At 57.7% G+C, this 19,653-nt stretch overlaps 4 protein-coding genes across 8 annotated transcripts in view; 3 read left to right on the top strand and 1 right to left on the bottom strand.

Annotated features, from left to right (window-relative positions):
• Positions 1 to 1,521: 1,521 nt before the first annotated feature.
• On the top strand, positions 1,522 to 5,647 carry NICN1 (nicolin 1, tubulin polyglutamylase complex subunit). 2 transcript variants are annotated; one of them, XM_081106301.1, is made up of 6 exons: positions 1,522 to 1,729; positions 2,909 to 3,085; positions 3,332 to 3,445; positions 3,837 to 3,908; positions 4,223 to 4,327; positions 4,410 to 5,647. In XM_081106301.1, the coding sequence occupies exons 1-6, from the start codon at positions 1,598 to 1,600 to the stop codon at positions 4,449 to 4,451; spliced, it is 642 nt and encodes a 213-aa protein (XP_080962427.1). In that variant the 5' UTR covers positions 1,522 to 1,597; the 3' UTR covers positions 4,452 to 5,647. The 2 variants fall into 2 exon arrangements, with proteins under 2 accessions (XP_080962427.1, XP_080962428.1); XM_081106302.1 differs by lacking the exon at positions 2,909 to 3,085.
• On the top strand, positions 4,919 to 10,695 carry AMT (aminomethyltransferase). 4 transcript variants are annotated; one of them, XM_081106298.1, is made up of 9 exons: positions 4,919 to 5,179; positions 6,276 to 6,443; positions 6,911 to 6,991; positions 8,049 to 8,180; positions 8,531 to 8,609; positions 8,897 to 9,034; positions 9,115 to 9,295; positions 9,557 to 9,712; positions 9,807 to 10,695. In XM_081106298.1, exons 1-9 carry the CDS (start codon positions 5,141 to 5,143, stop codon positions 10,045 to 10,047), a joined length of 1,215 nt encoding a protein of 404 aa, XP_080962424.1. In that variant the 5' UTR covers positions 4,919 to 5,140; the 3' UTR covers positions 10,048 to 10,695. The 4 variants fall into 4 exon arrangements, with proteins under 4 accessions (XP_080962424.1, XP_080962425.1, XP_080962423.1 ...); XM_081106299.1 differs by having other exon boundaries at positions 4,936 to 5,179; positions 8,897 to 9,042; XM_081106297.1 differs by lacking the exon at positions 4,919 to 5,179 and adding an exon at positions 5,967 to 6,187.
• Positions 10,696 to 10,983: 288 nt separating this feature from the next.
• Positions 10,984 to 14,276, bottom strand: TCTA (T cell leukemia translocation altered). Its single transcript, XM_081106304.1, has 3 exons — positions 13,844 to 14,276; positions 13,441 to 13,495; positions 10,984 to 12,295 (listed from the first exon to the last, which is right to left on the bottom strand). The coding sequence occupies exons 1-3, from the start codon at positions 14,064 to 14,066 to the stop codon at positions 12,253 to 12,255; spliced, it is 321 nt and encodes a 106-aa protein (XP_080962430.1). The 5' UTR covers positions 14,067 to 14,276; the 3' UTR covers positions 10,984 to 12,252.
• A 137-nt stretch (positions 14,277 to 14,413) lies between these two features.
• Positions 14,414 to 19,653, top strand: part of RHOA (ras homolog family member A) — a 31,855-nt gene continuing 26,615 nt past the window's right edge. The window contains exons 1-2 of the mRNA XM_081106305.1: positions 14,414 to 14,670; positions 18,507 to 18,587. The gene's annotated coding sequence lies outside the window, so the exon portion shown is untranslated. The remainder of the gene's footprint in view (positions 14,671 to 18,506; positions 18,588 to 19,653) is intronic.

A 19,653-nucleotide genomic window follows, 5' to 3' on the forward strand; every position in this document is an offset into this window, starting at 1 on the left:
GGCCGCCAACTAGACCTCAGAGGAACTCAAAGTGGCACAGGGAAAAAAGCAACTAAATACAAAAAGGCCGATAGGGGGACTTGCCCAATGTCACCCCAATGAATTCAGTCAAAAAATAAATAAATAAATAAATAAACGGAGGAATTGAAGAACCAAAAAAATCCCATAAAATAGATAGAAAACAAATAGCTAAGTGACACCTGGTTCCCTTCCTGCCGGCTGCAACAAATGAAAAGATTAGGCAGCCAGAGAACCACCCAGAAGGGAAGAAGGGAAAACTTGTTCTCCCCTAGTCCTTTTCGTCTGTTTGTTTGTTTTTGACAAGCTTTATTACATTGTTGGTGTCATGCAGGGGAGTGTCCTTTCCGTCCGGGCTGTTAATTTGATGTGTTCATAGTGTATTTTTCCTAAAGTGTGTCTCCCCTAGGGCTGTGGTGAGCCAGCTGGGAGACCCCTGTCTGGGCACCGCTGCTCTGGGGCCGCTGAGAGACCCTGGGACCCGGGACAAGCACCGCAGAAGGAATTCTTACCCGTCTCCTGGGCCTCGCTGCCTGCGCAGTCTGGTGGAAGTGAGCATTGTGAGTTCCTGTCTTTTCCTAAATTTAGATGAACAAAAAATATTTGTGCGAAAATTCGTTTTCTCTGTGAAAGTGTTTTATGTTCATTTGACTGTTAGACCAGCTGAAGAACCTAGACGGGTAGGAGGAAGTGTTCCTCCCACACAGGCATCCCACTTCATGTTTCTCTGAAGTGCTGCCTTTGTTATTAACCAAATGCCGGTCTGTTCACGATTCTGCTTCTGGGTTCTGTATTCTGTTGTATCTCTGCACCACACCCAATAGCCCTCTGCCTTCATTACAGGGCTGTGTAATAGGTCTTGACGTTGTAGAACAGTAAGAAGCTAGGAAAATTCCAGGGAAAGTGTAATCAGGAAACTAGCAGTTTGCAGCCACCTAGTAAATCCCATCTTCCCTAAACCAAGGACAAAAAAGAGCCCTGGCTAGTTTGGCTCAGTGGACCGGGTGTCGGCCTGTGGACTGAAGGGTCCCGGGTTCAACTCCGGTTCAAGGGCACATGCCTGGGGTGCAGGTTCCATGCGTGCTGGAGGCAACCAATGGATGTGTCTCTCTCACATGCATGTTTCTCTCTCCTCCTCCCTCCCTCCCTTCCACCTTCTCTACAAAATCAATGGGAAAAAATATAACAAGTAAAGGGGGGGGTTATATCTATTTTTGCAATTAATGTCGGCCATGCTCTTATGATCATTCGTGCTCATGGCGTACACGCTTTAACTGACGACCCCCCCACCCCCGGGGCACAGAAGCAGGAACAGGAAGGGGTCAGGACGCCGACGGGTGCAGACGGTTCGGCGACAAAGCCACCTGCCGTTGCTAGGCCGGGTCCCCGGTGGCTCTCGCGCAACGTTCTCGCGCACTTCCGACGCCCCGCCTGCCCTGAGCATTGCTGATTGGCTGGGCTGGCCAAGCGCGAGGCCTGCCGGGAGTTGTAGTCCTTGGGACTGGGCTGGGGGTGCCGGGAAGGACCAGAGGTCCCAGGCTGGGATCGGCGGTTGTGCTCGCTCCGCACAGCTGGCACCATGTCCCGAGTGTTGGTGCCCTGCCACGTGAAAGGCACCGTGGCGCTGCAAGTGGGCGATGTGCGCACCTCCCAGGGCCGGCCTGGCGTGCTGGTCATCGATGTCACCTTCCCCAACGCCGCACCCTTCGAGGTGAGCCGGCCCCTTGGGCGAGACCGTGGTTCCTGGGCGGGACTGACCTGGGAACTCGGGCGTGTCCCAGGCGTTGGATCGGTTACACGAAGCTTGGCGCTGGCCTCGCCCTGGCGCATCAGTTCACCATTTATTCATTCCTTCAGTTAACACACTTACTAGAAGGCAGCTTCCTGTGCAGTTCTCTGCGTCATCTCTCCCCACGTCCAGGACAGCGCTGGCGGGGAAGGGCCAAGGTAGTAGGCGAGGTGTTGGAAATACAGCTGTGAGCCCAGTGTAGGTGAGGGCATTTTGTCCTGGGAATCCGTAGACAATGAGTTACCCCCAAACCTGCCGCCTGCGCATGCCTACAGTCTGCTCATCGGGACCTCCCCAGTGGCTCCCGCTGCACTTCCACATCAGCTGGCACAGGGACCGGACACCCCAGGCCTTCAACTTGGAGGATAAAGTCCGTTTTCTTTTTCTTTTTCTAAAATATATTTTTATTGATTGCAGAGAGGAAGGGAGAGGGAGCGAGAGATGGAAACATCAATGGTGGGAGAGAACCATTGATCGGCTGCCTCCTGCACACCCCACATTTGGATAGGAGCCCACAACCCGGGCATGTGCCACGCCAGCTGGGCTAAAATCCGCTTTCTGATGGCCTGGCACTCAGGGCCGCTTTGTGTCTGTGCCTGCCTACCTCTCAGCCCCGTGCACTCTGTCCAGTGGAGTGTGGCTCTCCCCCAAGCTGTCCCTGAGGTATGAGCTGTGAAGTGCTGATGCAGTAGGTCTGGCTGGAGCCTGTACACCTAGATGCACATGTCTTTAAACCTCCTGGGGTGATTCTGATGAGTGTCTAGTGATGAGAACTGCTGCAGCCAGACATCCTACTTGTTTACATCCTCTACCTTTCTGGGTGCACTGGGTGAACTCCTCCCCTTCAGGCCTCACGTGTACATGTTGTGCCTCCTCCAGAGTTAGGGCTCCGATCCCTGGCAGCATCCTGGGTGTGGCAAGATCTGCGGTTGTGGTTTATGTGACCTCCGCATTTAGGCTGTGAAACTGAGCCTCAACGGATGCTTATCAGATTGGAAGCGGAGTATATTCCCAAGGGGAGGAGGCAGTGGTGCCTTTGAGCCCCTCTCAGGCCCTGGGCCTGTGCCTGATTTGTAACGGTGGGTGGTGTGTGTGTTGCAGTTGCAGGAGATTACGTTTAAGAATTACTACACAGCCTTTCTGAGCATCCGTGTCCGCCAGTACAGCTCGATACACACACAGGCCAAGTGGGCGACCTGCCTGCGGGACCACTGCCTGATGCCTGACCCACACAGCGAGGAGGGAGCTCAGGAGTATGTATCGCTGTCCAAGCACCAGGTCAGCTGGGGCAGGGCATGGCCAGGGCAGCCCAGATGAGGGCTCGCTGGGGGCCTGAGAACTGGGCTAGGATACGAGGACTGGGGGGGCAGGGCTGTCCTGGGCTGTGGCTCTTTGGGAAGTGCCTTGGAGGGACCACTGTTCTTTCTTTCCCAAAGGCCTGGGGGGCAGCAGCTTGGCTCCCTGCCCCTTGGGAGGCTCCCGGGTAGTGAGCTGGGGCTGGTGGGGGCCTTGTGTGTGTGTCAGATGCTGTGCGACGTGGCTAGAGTGCTGGAGCTGCGCCTGATTCTGCGGCAGCCGTCGCCCCTATGGCTGTCGTTCACAGTGGAGGAGCTGCAGGTCTACCAGCAGGGAGCAAAGGTAAGGGATTCGCTCAGCTGGTGGCCGGCCCTTTCCCAAGGAGGCCCTAGTGTGGCTGGCAGAGTGGGGGTGGGGTGGGAGTGGGGGATCAAGATGATGAGACCCGGAGGGAGGCCTTCATGGAAGTTAGCCAGGTGGGAACGTTGGAAGCTCATGAGAGGGACGCTATGCCCCCATATCCCCTGATCTTTGGGGCCAGCCATCTCTTTCAGAGCCGGAGACACTTCTGTTCCTTGTGTTGCTGGGGCCTCCTTCAGAAGATCTCAGGGAGTCTGACTGCCCTTTGGGCCTTTGTGGACCCCGAGCAGGGTTTGCTCAGGGTTCAAGGCTCCCAGGACCTTGGGAACTGGTCCCAGGACTCTCCCCCTCTTCCTCCCTCTTTGCTTTGCAGAGCCCCTCCATGACCTTTCCCAAGTGGCTTTCCCACCCAGCGCCCTGTGAGCAGCCCGCTCCCCTCCTGGAGGTAAGCCCTCACCCCGGGTAAGAGCCACGTGCGAATAGCTCTCATGTCCAGGTGGGCCCGCCCTGCAGGAACCTGGGACTGGACCTGGGGCCCCGGTCACTCTGTGCTACCTTCCCGATCTTCCTCCTGGGGCTCCATGGGATTTGACGTCTCTCCGTGTGGGGTTGCACGTCAGGCCCCAACCTCATATTCCACAAGCCGGCTGGGAAGGTGACTGTCTCCGCTGGAGGGCCCCGTTGCCCAGCCTGGCCTCTCCGGAGCTCTAAGGCACTGCTGGGGGAGACCCCTGGCCACTGACCCCCCTTCCGGAGCAGGGCCTGCCGGACCCCAGCAGGGTGTCCTCGGAGGTGCAGCAGATGTGGGCGCTGACAGAGATGGTCCGGGCCAGTCGCACCTCCAGGAGGATCGGCCGCTTCGATGTGAGTGACCTCGATGCCCTCTGCCCGGCCCCCGGGGCCCGGAGCCGGCCAGGGTCCGATCTGATGGCCGTCTGTGTTGCAGGTGGATGGCTGCTACGACCTGAACTTGCTCTCCTACACTTGAGCCGTGGCTCTTCCCCGAGACGTTGACCCTCTGCCCGCCCGGGCCTGCTCTGGGCCGTCAGAGGCCGAAGTGCGCGCCCTGCATTCCGAGTGCTGCCTGCATGCCCTGCTGCCTGGGCCACGTCCAGAGTCGAGATTCTCGGGGCTCACGGCGCCGCTTCAGCATGAGCGCTTGGTGTGGGGGACACTCTGTCCTCACCTGACTGCGACCCGAAACTCCTTTCCCCGTCCTCACGACGCTCCACTTCCACTTACTAAGAACCCCAGTGTGCCCGGGGCCCCTCCTGCCGACACGCACACTGCTGCCTCTGCTGCTCCCCGCCCTGAGCGCGGTGGGCTGGGCGCCCTCCTCGCACCCGCCCAGTCCACCCTTGGGCGGCTGCTGTCGCCATGGCACTCTATTTTTTACAAGAATTTTTTAGTTTATTTAAGCCAAACTGACCACATGCCAGGAAGCAGGACCTCAAATGCTCTGCATGGCACTCAGGCCGGAAGCCCTAGGGAGAAGCAGAAGCCCTAGTGGCCTTCCTTCCCTTCGTGTGGCGCCCGAACACCTGCTGCCTGCCTGGGAGCGGAGCTGGCGCCCGGGGCGCAGGAGCCCTGGTCTCTGAGCCGGCTCTTGGATGTGTGTTCAAGTGGGTCTGCCCACCTGGCCTGAGCAGGAGCCTGTGGCAAGGCCGGGGCCTGAGGATGAGCCCTAGGACCTGCTTGCCATCTGACCCAGCCCAAGTACGTCCTTGTCCCGTCTCCCAGCTGCCTCCTTCCAAGTCATACCCGTGTGACGGGCTCATGGTGGGAGGTGTACCGGCCAGGGTTCTCACTGGGACCCTAAGAGGCTGAGGCTCTCAGCAACCCCCCGGCCAGTGCTGAGTAAGGCAGCTGCTGCTCTGTGTGTGTGTGTGTGTGTGTGTGTGTGTGTGTGTGTGTGTACAGTGTGTGTGTGTTCTGGCTTTGCCCTGGTGGCTGTAGGAGGCAACAGGGCAAGTGTTGGACCTGGAAAAGGAGGTGTTTGTGTGGCTCAACAGCTTCCGGGGAAGGTCAGCCGCCTGGTGGCACCTTCTCTCACTGGCAGGGTTTTTACCGGCGGCCCCTCAGCTCCACTGACTTAGCTCTACTCAGCTTTTGCTAATGAGGCAGGTCCCCGCACAGACGCACGCGGCCCAGTGTGCAGCAAGATCAATAAACACTGTGGAATGCATGCCTGCTGCCCGCCCATGTGTGCCCAGCGGGGAGCTGGAGACCCCCGTGGTGCCCTGGCTCCCCTCCTGTGTCCTCTCCACTTCTCCCCCTCCTCTCCCTTGACCTTAGTCTCTGCTGTCCGCAACATGCCATTCAAGCCTCTCAGCCCTTTGTCTGAACTTTGACCCCTGGGGGCTGGGCAGTCAACAGGGGGAGGCCTGGCCCCTGGCTCTGTTCCGAGCAGCTGAGCAGCTTAACTGGCCAGCACCTCCCACCCGCCCGCCCGAGGCTGGTGAAAGCGCCCGGGGCTGTTTTTCTGCCGCTGGGACTCACTGTACCGGGCGCGCTGAAGCCCCGCCTGCCTTCGGGGCTGCCCACCCCGCTTCCGATCCCCTTTGTGGGGAGAGAGGGGCCTGGCCAGGGGCCAGACTACATCTCCCAGCGTCCCTGACCGCGGTCCAGGCCACGATGCAGCGGGCAGCGAGCGCGGCGGCCCATCTGGGCTTCCGTGGGCAGGCGCTCGCCCTGGTGCCCGGCCGTGGGCTCAGCGGCACGCAGGTGGGATGGGGTTGCGGGGGGGGGTGCGGGCGGGCGGGGGGGGCCGGGGCCGGGGCGGGCGTGCGGGACTGAGCCGGCCGCCCCGCAGGATGCGCTCCGCCGGACGCCGCTCTATGACTTCCATCTCGCCCACGGCGGGAAGCTGGTGGCCTTCGCGGGCTGGCGGCTGCCGGTGCAGTACGGGGACAGCCACGTCCACTCCCACCTGCACACCCGCCGCCACTGCTCGCTCTTTGACGTGTCCCACATGCTGCAGGTGAGCCGGGCGCCGGCCTGGGACGCCCCCGCCCGCAGCGCCGCCTCCGCCGCCACCGGGCTGTGCTGGGAACTGGGTCCAGGGCCCCCTCACAAGGGCTGGAGGCCTCCGGTGTCCCCGACGGGAAATCAACTCGGGGCCTCCGGATGGGCGCCTCTCTGGCCTCGGCAGCCCGCCCCGCCCAGTGGGGGGCCTGGATGCCCTGGGCTTTCCCGGCTGGCCCCCGTTTTTAGCCACTGCCCCCGGTATTGGTTTGGGAAGGGAAAGGGGGTACTTGAGGAAGGTGCTGGGCCCTCCCCATGGCACCCCCTCCTCTATCTGGGGGAATCAGACGTGGGGGACTTTGCCACCTGCAGAACCACAACGGGGCACTTGGGCGGGTTGGGCTGGCCCTGGACAGCAGGGGGGACGCTCCTTGGCCAGGGGGCTTCCCGACTTTGTCCTGAGGCTTTTGATTTCTTTCTCAGACCAAGATACATGGTCGTGACCGGGTGAAGCTGATGGAGAGTCTGGTGGTGGGAGATATTGCAGAGCTGAGGCCAAACCAGGTGGGCCGCTCTGGTCCTGCTCAGTGGGCGTTCTTGGTCACCAGGCAGCACGTCCTCACCTGGGGCTCAGGGCGCAGTGGGGGTCAGGCACAGCTTTGCGATCTTGGGGGACGGAGCCCCTGAGTCATGTCCAACCCTCTCAGAGATGGGCCTGTCCCGCCCTGTCCTCCCCACATCAGGCTGGGAGGCCAGAAACCCAGGGTCAGGTCCTGTTCTGTGACCTTCTGTGCGCCTAACCCCTCACCGTTCAAGTGCAGTCCCTGAACCACAGCCTCCGTCACCGAGGGGCTCGTGAGGGGTCCCCTCAGTCCCACGAGGGCCTCCTGGCAGAGCCTGCGTTTAACAAGGTCCCGCATGACTCTCCGCCTCGGCTCCCCCTTCCCCCCCATGCGGGGCCGCGGCAGCCTCAGCACTTTGGGGCGTCGCTGCCGTGGAGCACGTGAGGTCATCAGGATGGACTTGAAGGCTTTCTGTCCCGGGCTTGGGTGGGATAGGGCAGCAAGTCCCAGGTAGCACGGATTAAGTGTGAGATGGGGCTCTCAGTACTGAGTGGGTAGGGGTGCAGAGGCCTGCCAGTTCAGGGAGGTCCCCCAAGGTGAGGAAGGAGTGGAAATGTTCTCAGAGCATGAGGATCAAACACCCTGGGCTCACCCTGGCAGGTTTGGCTCAGTGGGTAGAGTGTCGGCCCACGGACTGAAGGGTCCCGGGTTCAATTCCGGTCAAGGACATGTACCTAAGTTGCAGGCTTGATCCTCATCCCTTGTCGGGGTGTGTGTGGGAGGCAACCAATCGATGTTTCTCTCTTTCTCCCTCTCCCTTCCACTCTCTCTAAAAATCAATGGAAAAATATCCTCCATGAGGATTAACAACAAACAAACAAAAACACCCTGGGCTTGGGCAGCGGCCTGGGTGACCCAGCCTTGCTCCTTGCACACACACACCTCTGCCCTGTGCTGAGGGTTCGTGAATTTGTGGGGATGAGTGGGCCCCGGGTGTGTCTCACACTTGACACTGGCCTTCTGGACCTGGATGCAAAGTGGCTCCACTCTGGTGCTAGGGGACCCTGTCGCTGTTCACCAATGAGGCCGGGGGCATCTTGGATGACTTGATTGTGACCAACACCTCAGAGGGACACCTGTATGTGGTGTCCAACGCTGGCTGCCGGGACAAGGACCTGGCCCTCATGCAGGTACAGCCCTGGGTTCTAGGTGCCCCGTCTTCCTTGTTCACAGAGCTGCCCAGGGCAGACCTGGCAGGGACCAGGGGCTCAGTCAGTACCTCTGAGGGAATGGGCAGAGGCCAGAGCGGGCCCTCCCTGGAGCATGCCAGGTGTCAGTGGGCGGTGGAGGGGAGCTGAGCCGGCCCCTAGGTGGGCACGCTCTGGTGAGGATGGAGGCCGGAGCTGGTGTTAGAGCCCGCAGACCGGGTGTGGGTCACCCCTGCCACCCACACAACCTTGTGCGGTGAGAGCCGCCTACGAGCTTGGCGGTGCCTGGAAATGGCCCTGGAAGCCGACGTGGTGCTCCGTCTTCCCGTCAGGACAAGGTCAGGGAGCTGCAGAGCAGGGGCAGCGACGTGGGCCTGGAGGTGGTGGACAATGCCCTGCTCGCCCTGCAAGGTGAGCAGCCGCGGGGTTGGCATGACCTTTGCCTCCTGGCTTCCTGGGCTGCCGGCAGAGGCCGCAGCGGGGGAGGTGTGGGCCGTGTGGGACTGGAGTGCGTCCGCTAAGCTGGGTGCGTGCCCGCCCCCCGCCAGCCCCAGGGCTCAGGGGGCTACGGGCAGGAGCATCTTCTTCCACCTGCAGTGGAGGCCGTGCTCAGGGCTCGTCTGGCCCCGGGCAAGGGCTGCCGTCAGCTTTGGGGGCGCTGGGACCTGGGCGCTTAGTCACTGGCTCCCTGGGCCCAGGCCCCACTGCGGCCCGGGTGCTCCAGGCCGGCGTGGCGGACGACCTGAGGAAGCTGCCCTTCATGACCAGTGCCGTGATGGAGGTGTTTGGCGTGCCCAGCTGCCGCGTGACCCGCTGTGGCTACACAGGAGAGGATGGTGTGGAGGTGGGTCAGGGAGTGGGGGCAGGGCAGCGGTGGACTCGGGCCAACACCCACGGCCCCCTGGTGTCCACGCAGATCTCAGTGCCAGTGGCGGGGGCGGTCCGCCTGGCCACAGCTCTGCTGGGAAACCCCGAGGTGAAGCTGGCAGGGCTGGCGGCCCGGGACAGCCTGCGCCTGGAGGCGGGCCTCTGCCTCTACGGGAGCGACATCGACGAGCACACCACGCCCGTGGAAGGCAGCCTCGGCTGGACGCTGGGTGAGCGGGGCTGGCCCCGGGGCTGGGGCCCTGAGGCTGCAGTGGCCGTAAGAGACCAGCCAGCCTGGACCACTGCCAGCGGGCAGCCTGCAGCCAGTGAGCGCCTCCCCGAGCCCCATTCCCTGAAGGGGCCACTGTGGCTGCACCCGCTAGCCGCCAGGGCCCCTCGCTTGGCAGGCTGACCACACGGCAGGGGATGACCAGAGCCCCTGGGGGCCCCAGCGAAGGGCCTCCGTGCTGAGGCCTGGTGTCCCGCTGCAGGGCGGCGGCGCCGGGCCGCCATGGACTTTCCCGGGGCCGCAGTCATCATCCCCCAGCTGCAGGGCAAGGTGCAGCGGAGGCGCGTGGGGCTGACGTGCGAGGGGGCGCCGATGCGGCCTCACAGCCCCATCCTGAGCGTGGAGGGCACCGTGATTGGTAGGTGGGCCGGGCGGCTGGAGCTCTTGTCCCTTCCCCGGGAGGTGGGACACCGGCCTGTCGGGTGGGGCTGACACGCGGTCTCTGCCCACAGGCGCCGTGACCAGCGGCTGCCCCTCGCCCTGCCTGAAGAGGAACGTGGCGATGGGCTACGTGCCCTCCGAGTACAGCCGGCCGGGCACCCCGCTCCTGGTGCAGGTGCGGCGGCAGCAGCAGGTGGCTGTGGTCAGCAAGATGCCCTTCGTGCCCACAAACTACTACACCCTGAAGTGAGGGTGGCTGGGGGCGGGGCCCCCCACGGGAGGGCCTTCTACAAGGGCTGGTCAGGAAGCTGAGGCAGGACACGTGGGAGGTGGCGAGGGTGTAGGCTGGTTCTGGTTGTCTGGTTCTGGGCGGGACACACCACCTGTACCCCCTCACCCTGTGCCACTTCAATTTCAAGACCGATTTCTTAGTGACGGACCAGCTCACCAGTGTCGTTTCTGCCCACGCTCCCGCGGGCCCACTCTCACCTGCTGAGGGCTGAGCAGCATCAGTCCCCGCATTTCCTCTCTGCCGGGTGCTGCCTGTGCCTCAAAGGCTCACCTTTAGGAGGATCGAGCTGCCCAGCCTACCTCACACGGTTCTCACACTTCCAAGGGCGTGACCTTGGGCAGTGCCAGCCACCTGCTCTGGTTTACTTCCCATGAATGCAAACCGCTGCCTCTCCCTGGGCAGCACTGATTCCTGACCCGGAGGCTTGGCTCAGGAGGGCTGCTGTGCCCGTGTGCAAACTCGGGGATGGCTGAGGGGCACAAGTTGGCCCAGCCTGCTGCCCAGCGGCAAGCCAGCCAGGCTCACCACTGTTCTGAGCCCAGGGCTGCTGTAGGGCAGGCTGGGCCTCCTCCTGGGCTTGCCTTCCCCTGGCCTGACCTGTGCCCCTGTGGCCCGTTACTGGACGCCACTGACTCCTAAAAAATAAACGAGCTTCCTTCTTCCTGCCAGAGTCTAGCTTCATTGTCCTTTGCCCACAGGGTTCCTGGGGTGCCAGCCCGATGCTTGCTTCCTGGCCTCTGGGACAGGCTCAGGGGGTGCCCCTAGAGCAGGGCAGGTCTATAAGGACTAATGGGACAGTGCCCGTGTTGGGCACCCCGTACTACTTTAGGGAGCTGGCATCAACCCCCCAACTTCGCAAGTCATTAAATTCTGGGTGCTGAGGGGCAACAGCCCTGGGGTATTCCCTCATTTCCCATGCACACACCCTTGTCCTGTCTGAATAACCACACAGCGGATGCACTTCCATGTTTAATAGCCACGTCCTCAGTTGAGCCTCGAGTGGAATGAGACCCCAACTGTGTGTGTGGTGGCGTCAGTGGGTCACCTGGGGCTGCCAGACCATCACCCCGCGGCAGACGGTGTCTCGGCAGTAAGCACCGGACGGGAGCTCAGCGCCCTGTGCAGGCGGTCCAGGCACAGGCTGCCAGATGGCGATGGGACACCGACGGGGGGCAGGCAGACGGCCCGGAGGCAGGTCTAGGCCACACTGCCTTCAGGAACTGGCCTTGCCGCCCATCGCTTTGGCAGGCCCCCTGGCCTACTTGGGAAGTGGCAGGCCTGCCTCGCCTGTGGCTCTGCCCTCTTAAAAGTTCTTGGGGGCTGAGATGGCGCTAGTGGGGAGGACCTGAGCCCGAGAGCGCGCTCTTAGGACGAAGCTCCTGTGGTTCCAGGTCAAGATGGGAAGTGATGAGGCTGCGGGCAGGGCTGCCCTACGCTAACTGCTTGGGATCCCAAGGAGGGGCAGCGGGCAGACCACCACCTGGGGCGCTGAGCACTGAAGTGTTGGGGTGGGAAGTCACCCTGGGGCTCAGCCTCTTCCAGGCACCCAGCTTCCCTCCGAGGATTGAGAGGAATATGAGGATGATGCTCAGGATAAGAGTTTCCATAGCCTGGCTCACACCTGGAGAGCTCTGGATGCGACCGGAAGCTGGGTGTTTGGTGCCTCCACGTCTGGATGGTGCCAGCTGCCCCTGCCTTACTTATACTTGAATGGCCAACTAAGTACCCACAGAGTATAAGGCTGTGTCCAGGCCAAGATTCCTGGGTCCCTGCCAACACAGCAAAACCAAATTCAGAAAACCTATGGTTTAAGTGAAAACAGACTTCCCTTGCAAATCCCAGAGCGAGTCACCTCAGGCTTCGTGAGGGACAAATCCCTGTGGGTCACCTCCCAGGGGGATGGGAAGAGGGACAGGAAAAAGCCAAGACAGGAAATGGGCTGCTGGCCTTCCTAACCCAGAGGCTTCTACACTGACCGAGAGAGTAGCACGCCTGCTTTCCTTAAGGTACCAGATCAGGGGAGAGGAACTCTTTCCTGGCCCAGTGCCCGGGCTGCTGGAGGAAATGCCCAGGGCAGTGGGGGCCCAACTCCACAAGCACTGGGGTACTCCCTACCCCCCAACCCTGACGCCCCTGCAGTCGTCCCTGGGGCCTGGGCAGCAGTAGGACCCAGTGTGGGAGCCGGCAGACCCGGAGATGTCCCTGGAGACCCTCTGCTGCCTCCCTTATTCTCTGTGGGTTTTGAGAGGCTCGTTTGCTGCCGTCTCCCTGAAGGTGATGGAGAGAAGAGAGAGTTAGTCAGCTGGCAGCACGTTGGGTTCTCCTGCTCCTGGGGCTGAGTGGAGCTCAGTAGAGCCACACCACAACCCAAACCTCTCTGAGCTCCCACAGCCCCCCCTGGGCCCACCACCTTGCCCCGACCTCAGGAGGGCACTTCCATCCTTCCCCATTTGCCCGAGGAAAAAGCCTGGGCAGTGCAGGTCTCCTAATTGACCCCTTGCCCTAATTGGACCCCTTTATGTACTTGCCACAAAGCAGGCAGATGAAAAAGCAAATTAGATTGAGCCATGGCCCCATGTGACTCAGTCCTTCAATAGCTCCCAAAAGTCTAGGCCAGGGGTGGGGACCCTTTCTCCGGCCCAGGGCCATGTGGGTATTTATAACACCTTTCACGGGCCATACAAAACTATCAACTTAAAAATTAGCCTGCTCTGCTTGGTCAAACACTTGATGTTCCCCACCCCCGGCCAGGGCTCTGCGGTCCCCTCCAGGCCTTCACGTTGGAGCTCCAGCATCACCATCACCGCCTTGTCTGTTCCTCCAATATGTCACCTTGTTCTTGCCTCTGGGCCTATTTGAGCCATTGTCAGCCTTTGCCCTCAGCTTAAGTGTCTTTCTTAAGAGAAACCTCCAACCACCTTCACCCCTGCACTGCTCCCCCCACCCCCCTTCAAATCTCTGGCTCCCCTGTAAGCAGGGCCTGGGTTAACCTTGCTCTCTGGTCCCTGCCAGGTGGTGGGAGCCCAGAGATTAGCTGAAAGATGCCCTGACGACTGGGCCCATGTTTCACAGATGAGCAGGTTGATCCTGATGAGGCAGGCAGTGCACGAAGGACAGAGGCCCCGCCGCTGGAAGGCCTTGCAGTGGAGTGCAGAGAAGGCACTTGCCATTTCATCTCTGAAACTGTGAATGACACGGTCCACCCCACAGGGTGCTGAACAGCAAACCGATGAGGGACTGTTCCGACATCCTGGCCACCTGACACCTGAGCTCTACTTGCTGATCTCCGAGCTTCCGGCAAAGGCCACTAAGCTGGAGGACTCCTGCCCTGAGAACTCCCCTCCCCAGTCCCCAGCACAGGAGTGTCCCTCTGCCTGCCAGGACGGGGTTGAGATGGGAACAGATTTACTCACCACGAAGGGAAATGCGTGGAGCCATCGGGTGTGGATCCGTTCTGGCCGCCCAGACCTGGGGGCAGGAACACATCCAGAGCTGCAGCGGGCTGAGTCGGGGGTCTGAGCAGGCCTCAGCCCAGGCAGGTTAGAGGCTAGTGGCATTTGGTGGAGGGTCTGGTGGGGGCCCTAAGGGACTAGTGCATTGTCTGGTGAGGGCTCAAAAAAAGAGTTATATCGAGATGAGTGGATACTGGCGTTTCTTGCGTGAAATGGTATGTTGGCATGGGTCAGAGGACAGCGTTAAGTTGCGATACGGTTCTTAGGGGACCAATGGTAGTCTAAGGGGGTTCTGGGGAGCCCAACGGTACATCCCGCTGGGTGTGAGGGCGGCCAGTCCACGGAGGTTGGCGGGGGGCCTCACCTGGGCGATGGTACAGCCCGGTCACCGTGCTCCCGTAGAACCCCCACGCCAGCTGGATGCACAGGAGGCTTAGCACCAACCACAGCAACAGCAGCTTGAAGAGGGTCACACGCATGTCCTGCGCCTCCCACTCTCGCAGGAACTCGCTGCCCAGGGCGCCCAGAGCGCCCAGCGCCGTGGCCGGCAGCGCCTGCAAGGACTGCCCAGACCAGGGCTCCGCCATGACAGACCCGCGCCCCACCCGGAGGGCTGTCACCTTAGCCCCCACTGCGCAGGCGCCTGGTCTTCCGGGGCCAAGCCCGCTGGGCGCACGCGTAAACCAAGGCAGAACGAGCCCAGCTCGCCTGCGCGCAGAGTTGGCAGTTTGGGAGGGGTAGCAGGGCCGCGCACGCGCACCAAGCACCGCCCCGCGCGCTTAAAGGACGGGTGACTCGGGGAGCACAAAATAGCAACCAGGTCTTTTATAGCCCCCGAGTTCCCGTGATGCCTCGCGCGGCTGCCATGATTGGTCCAGCGCCCCGCTCGGAGGGCGGGGACGCTCTCCCGAGCAATCGTGGCTCCGCTGGGAGCGCGCGCGCGTGCGCGGGGCCACGACCGAGGCCAGGCCGAGCCCGCCGGGCACGCGGGGGCGCGCACGTCGCTCCCCGCCCGCCCTGCGCCGCCCGCCCTCGCTCGCTCGCTCGCGCTCCCCGCCCGCCGTCCGCCGTCCTCCGTCGGTTCTCTCGTTAGTCCGCCGCCTCCTTAGCCGCCCGCCCTCGTCTCCGAGCTTGGGACACGCGGACCGGCGTCGTCGGCGCAGAGAGGCCGGAGTCGGAGCGTCTCTCGAGGTGAGTGAGAGGGCTTCCTCCTGGCGCCGCGGCGCCCCGGGCCCGCCCGCCCCGCACTCTTCCGGCCGCCCGCCCGACGCCCGGCCGCGGCCGCGCCCCACCTGCTGCTCCAAGCTGGCCGCCCCGGCCCCTGACCCGGACTCCGGGCCCTTTTCCCCGAAGCGGCGGCTCCGCCCGCCCAGTTCCCGGAAGCGCGCCGGCGGCCTCCCGCGCCCCTTCCCCCGCCCGGCCGGGCCTGGCGGAGCCCCGCCGCCCGCCCGCCGCGGTCCCGGGCGCTTCCTCTCTCTCGGCCGGCAGGGCGGGGGCCCCCGAGCTGCCCAGCGCGCGTGCCTGCGGGAGTTGCAACGGGAAAGAAACTCTTACAACTCCATTTTGTCTCTTACATTGAACGTGAAACATGAATCACCGGTTTACACGGGGTGAAGTCCAGTTACGTTTTGGGTAGATTTTTTCTACTTAATGCAGCGTTTTGAGAGGTGGTGTAAGTAAAGGGTAGCACTGAAGTCCTGGGGGTTAGGATTCTTCAGTGTTGCCAAGAGGGGAGTTACCCGGGAAAGCCATTTTTCATGGTTTAAGTAATTTAAACGATGTCTCATCAAAATAGCATTGATTTGCAACTTTGCTTGGTCCAAGTTGCTGCCCTGACCAGGCGTCCCCTGAGCATCCGTCCCTCGTCACGGCCGGACCCCGTGTCAGGCCGGACCCCGTTCCGGGCTGGACCCCGTGTCAGGCGGGACCCCGTTCCAGGTCGCCTTCAGGAGGAGCGCTGTTTGCACGCGAACTGATTTGGTCAGAATCCTGGTTAGTGGGTGGCGGTGGGAAACGCATCCTTTTCACCGGGCAGCTGGTTCCACTCGTGTTTTTTCAGTGGTCCTGATTACAGTTATTTTTTTTTACGTGTTTGTTGACTTTTGGAGAGAGAGACATTGATTTGTTCCACTTACCCATCTGCTCATTAACTGTTGGGCGTGTGTTCCCCGACTGGGGATGGAACCCCAGACCTTGGCTGCCTGGGCACGCTAACCAGTGAGGTGCCCGGCCAGGGCCCCGATTTAAGCCCGGAACCCCTGCTGGTGGCGGGTTTGGTTCCTTTGTGTTGAAGGCAGCCTTTTGAAGGAACTTGCAAGTGTGTAATCAGGTTGTATTCCTCCCTGCCAGGTCTGAATGGGGGAGAAAATACTAAAAAAAAAAAAAAAAAAAAAATCTTCAGTTTGTTCAGGGCGAGAAATTTTCAGCCACTGGGTGCTGCGCGCCCGGCTGTGTAAGGTGTCTGTGCAGTTGCAGGGAGGCCCCTTGGACACGGCTAAGTTGGTGGAGATGTTGTCCTGAGAGTTTGACACAGTGACGTTGTTTGGACTGAGCGTCCGGGCTCGCTCGGTGCAAAGGGTGACTCGCCGGAGGGTCTCTCGGTCCCACCCCCTGTGGCAGAGCACTGGTGGCTCCCGGGGACCTACAGCGTGTACCATGGGACTTGCTTTGAGTCACACTCTAATCCGAGATTTACAGCGTCTATTCGCATAAAAACCTGCAGTGGGAGGAAGAAGAGAGTGGGAATGCGACTTTTCCGTAGATCCCGAATTTGGGTCGGGAAAGGAATCTTCAGGATTCGTAGCCCAGCCCCGTTTGCCGATGAGGAAATTCAGTTTAAAGACCCAAGTAAATGTCTTCAGTCATGTCCAGCCAGGTACAGGCCACAACTCTTTTCCTGGAGGGAGTTCTCCGTGCGCTCCCCAACGGCTTGCTTAGAGTCGGTTTATTCCGGTGTTTTCTCCGTTTGTATGTTGCTGATTTTACATATGTTGGAAAAATCTGAAAATTTCGTTTTCCAAACAAATTCCAGTTCTTTAACTAAGGTGCCCTCCTCCCTGTAACGGGTGATCCTGTAGCAGCTGATCGGAATAGATAAATCAATATATATGCCCGGTCCCTGCCTAGTCCTGGCTTTAGGTTTTGGGTCTGTGGAGGGACCACCTTCTTCCACAGGGAGTCCCAGACTTCCCTGCTCCAAATGCAACATAATTTTTCATTTATAGGTCAGGCTAAGATGTTATTGGGCAGCTTTGTGCTCGTTTTGATTATTGATTTTGAGGTAGAATGGGCAGAAACTACATATATCATGTAGATAATTCCTTGTGTGTGTGGTAGTGGCTTTGTTGGAGTATTTTCATAGTCCTGATTCCTTTTTTGTCAGTTAACTTCTTTTAAAGGTTTACCCTGGTCATGTGGGGGTGTGAGCTGTTAGAGTGAAAACAGGTAGATCTTCAGGTGTTTCCTGTCTGTGGGGTGGAGTCCACGCAGTGACAGGAGGAGGAAGTGGTTGCTCTTCGGGTCTTATTTGTCCTAAAGCTGTGAGGTGGATGTTCGCTCTGTCAGAAGAGAGTGATATTTCAGCTTTTGAGAGAACCAGTTTGGGCTCCTATGGACAGCACCTTGGGCTTCATGGCATATGGCTACCAGTGGTAGTGATAAATGGTCCACAATTGCTGGGCCGCAGTCACATACTGTAGTTTAAAAGGCCCCGAAGTATTTCGTCTTCACTTGCCACGCAGTTTATTCCTTTAAGCACCTGTTCCTACACGTTAAAGTAACTACACTTTAAACTTGTGTTGATGTGTCTTACTGTACCCTGGAGTCTTTTGGGGACATGCTCACTGTTAAGTACTCGTGGGATTAATAAATTAAAATTTCCAAAACAGTTTAAAGTTATTAATTACCATAAAACTCTTATTTCAAGTGTTTCTATTTCAAGTGATTTATTTTTAATCTGTGGGGCTGCGGTAAGAAGTGACAGCCTGTATGCTCATAATTATGGTAGTCACGTGACTGAAAATCAGGTGGGCATTGACATATTTATAGCTGATAATCATCAAAATATGAGAGATACACTCTGTTAAATTGCAGCCACTTTGCAGTTTATACCAAATGGAGCTTGATTATTTTAAAGAGGGTTGGTAAACTAAATATATTCAATAAGCATATTTATCACAGTATCTTAATATTCAAGTGAAGGGAAAGAGGAGAAAATAAGTAGTCGGTGAAATAGGTTTGGAGTAAAGAGAAAAGTGAGAGATAAAATGAAAGTAGAAAGATGGCAGGGACCAGATCACGTACGGCTTTTAGAACATGGGAAGTTCTTCAGGTTTGTTCTGAGATGAGAAATTAGATTTTTTTTCTTTTAGTTGGAGAATGTTATGATCTAATACTAAACAAATAAGTGGCTAGAATTGTTCATTGAGGGTGAAGGTAGATCTGACATTAATAAGCTAATACTAATAATTTCTGACAAAAATATCAAAGATTTCCTGTTATTATTTATTTCCTTGACCTATTTTTTTTTTAAGCCATTGACTTTTCTGACAGTTGCCTTTGGCCTATGGTTTCTCTGTAATGCCTGTATGAAAAAGGAAATATAGTTGATAAAGCAAGTCATTAAAGTGTTTCTGGTAGTCTAGGTGGCAGGGATGCAGGTGTTCACTGTTAAATTCTTTTAACTTTGCTGTGTGTTTGAAAAATTTTATAATAAAAAAGTTGGAAAATTAATTTACATAGGATTTATCTGTTTTTGATATTTGCTTTTAAAATGGCAACATTCATTTATAATGTCCAGAAAATAAGGTTGTTTGTGTACATTATGCTAAGTGAAAGATGCCAAGACTTGTTTAAATGTGATACATTTTTATGGTGTGTCAATTAAAAATTAAATTTTGCACTTTTTTCCTCTCTTGAAATCTAAATTACTTCGTGGAACTTTGGGCAAGCCCATTTACATATTGTTCTATGTATTTTTTCTTGTGAAATGAATAGACATAATTCCTGGTTTTTTAAATGTTTTATAGTGCCTTTCGTCCGAGAAGTTCAAGGCACTTTGTAGAACTTCTGCCACAGGCCGCGCGTGGGTCTTGCAGCACATTTGTAAGGTATGTAAATAGAAGCCTCTTCTTTCCTTCTCCCGTCCCCATGGAATAGAGATTGTGATAATATATTGGGTGTTAATGTGGATTCTAGGAAAATGTGGGTGTATCACCACTGATTTTCTTCTCCTCAGTCTTGAGATCGTTATCTTATCCCACAACTTTTCTCTTTGGTCTTGTGTTTCTACCTCTCCCCGAGGTAGTCCTCTAACTTCCTTTTTCTCTAAGAAATATTTCTTCCTTAGATGACGATACATTTCCTAACCTCTTTCTTCATCTTCAAGGAGGTGGGCTCACCATATTGCACACACGCTTCTCTTACTTGTGGGCCATTCCTCGCATCCTTCTGTTTTTCATGGCTAAGTTTCTTTTGATTAATCCTCACCGGAGGCTATTTTTCCCATTGCTTTTCAGGGAGAGTGGAGTGGGGGGAGAGAGAGAGAAACATCAGTGTGAGAGACACATTAGGGCAGGGATCAAACCTGCAACCCTGGCACACCCCTCAACCTTTGGTGCATGGGCTGATGCTCTAACCACTGTGCCACTGGCCAGGGCTCATGTTTAAATGTTCATTTTCTGGATTGCATAGTTTGGTCATCTTCCAGTTGATCACAGCCTGTGCTGTGGGTATATCTAATTAGCAATAGAAAATGAACCAATTAGAGAATGAGAAACAGGACAGTCCTTACCAGAAGAGCGGGCAGTAGCAGTGCCCTGGCTTGGAAGAGAGCAATGTTAAAAGCAGGTATAACAGCCCATCTAGCAGCTGTTGCAGATATCTTAAACTGATTACAGATAGGGGAAATAGTATTTTAATTTAATGGACATGTAATAAATGTCCTGGTCTGGTACCATTTGGACCACCTTTTCTTGGTTTCCTTGGATTCGAGGGCACTCTATGTGTGGAACAATTATTTCCTAAGGTGATTCTCATTTGATGAGATGGGCTGCATGACAGGGAAGGCATATGATGGCAGTGGATTTGGTTGGTTTGAACTCTTCTTTAGTATGTGAGGAATGGCCAAGCTAGTTTGTACCTTTTTCATTATTTACTCATTTAACAAGTAGTTAC

Source organism: Myotis nattereri (genome assembly GCF_964212035.1).
Source record: "Myotis nattereri genome assembly, chromosome: 14".
Classification (NCBI taxonomy): domain Eukaryota; kingdom Metazoa; phylum Chordata; class Mammalia; order Chiroptera; family Vespertilionidae; genus Myotis; species Myotis nattereri.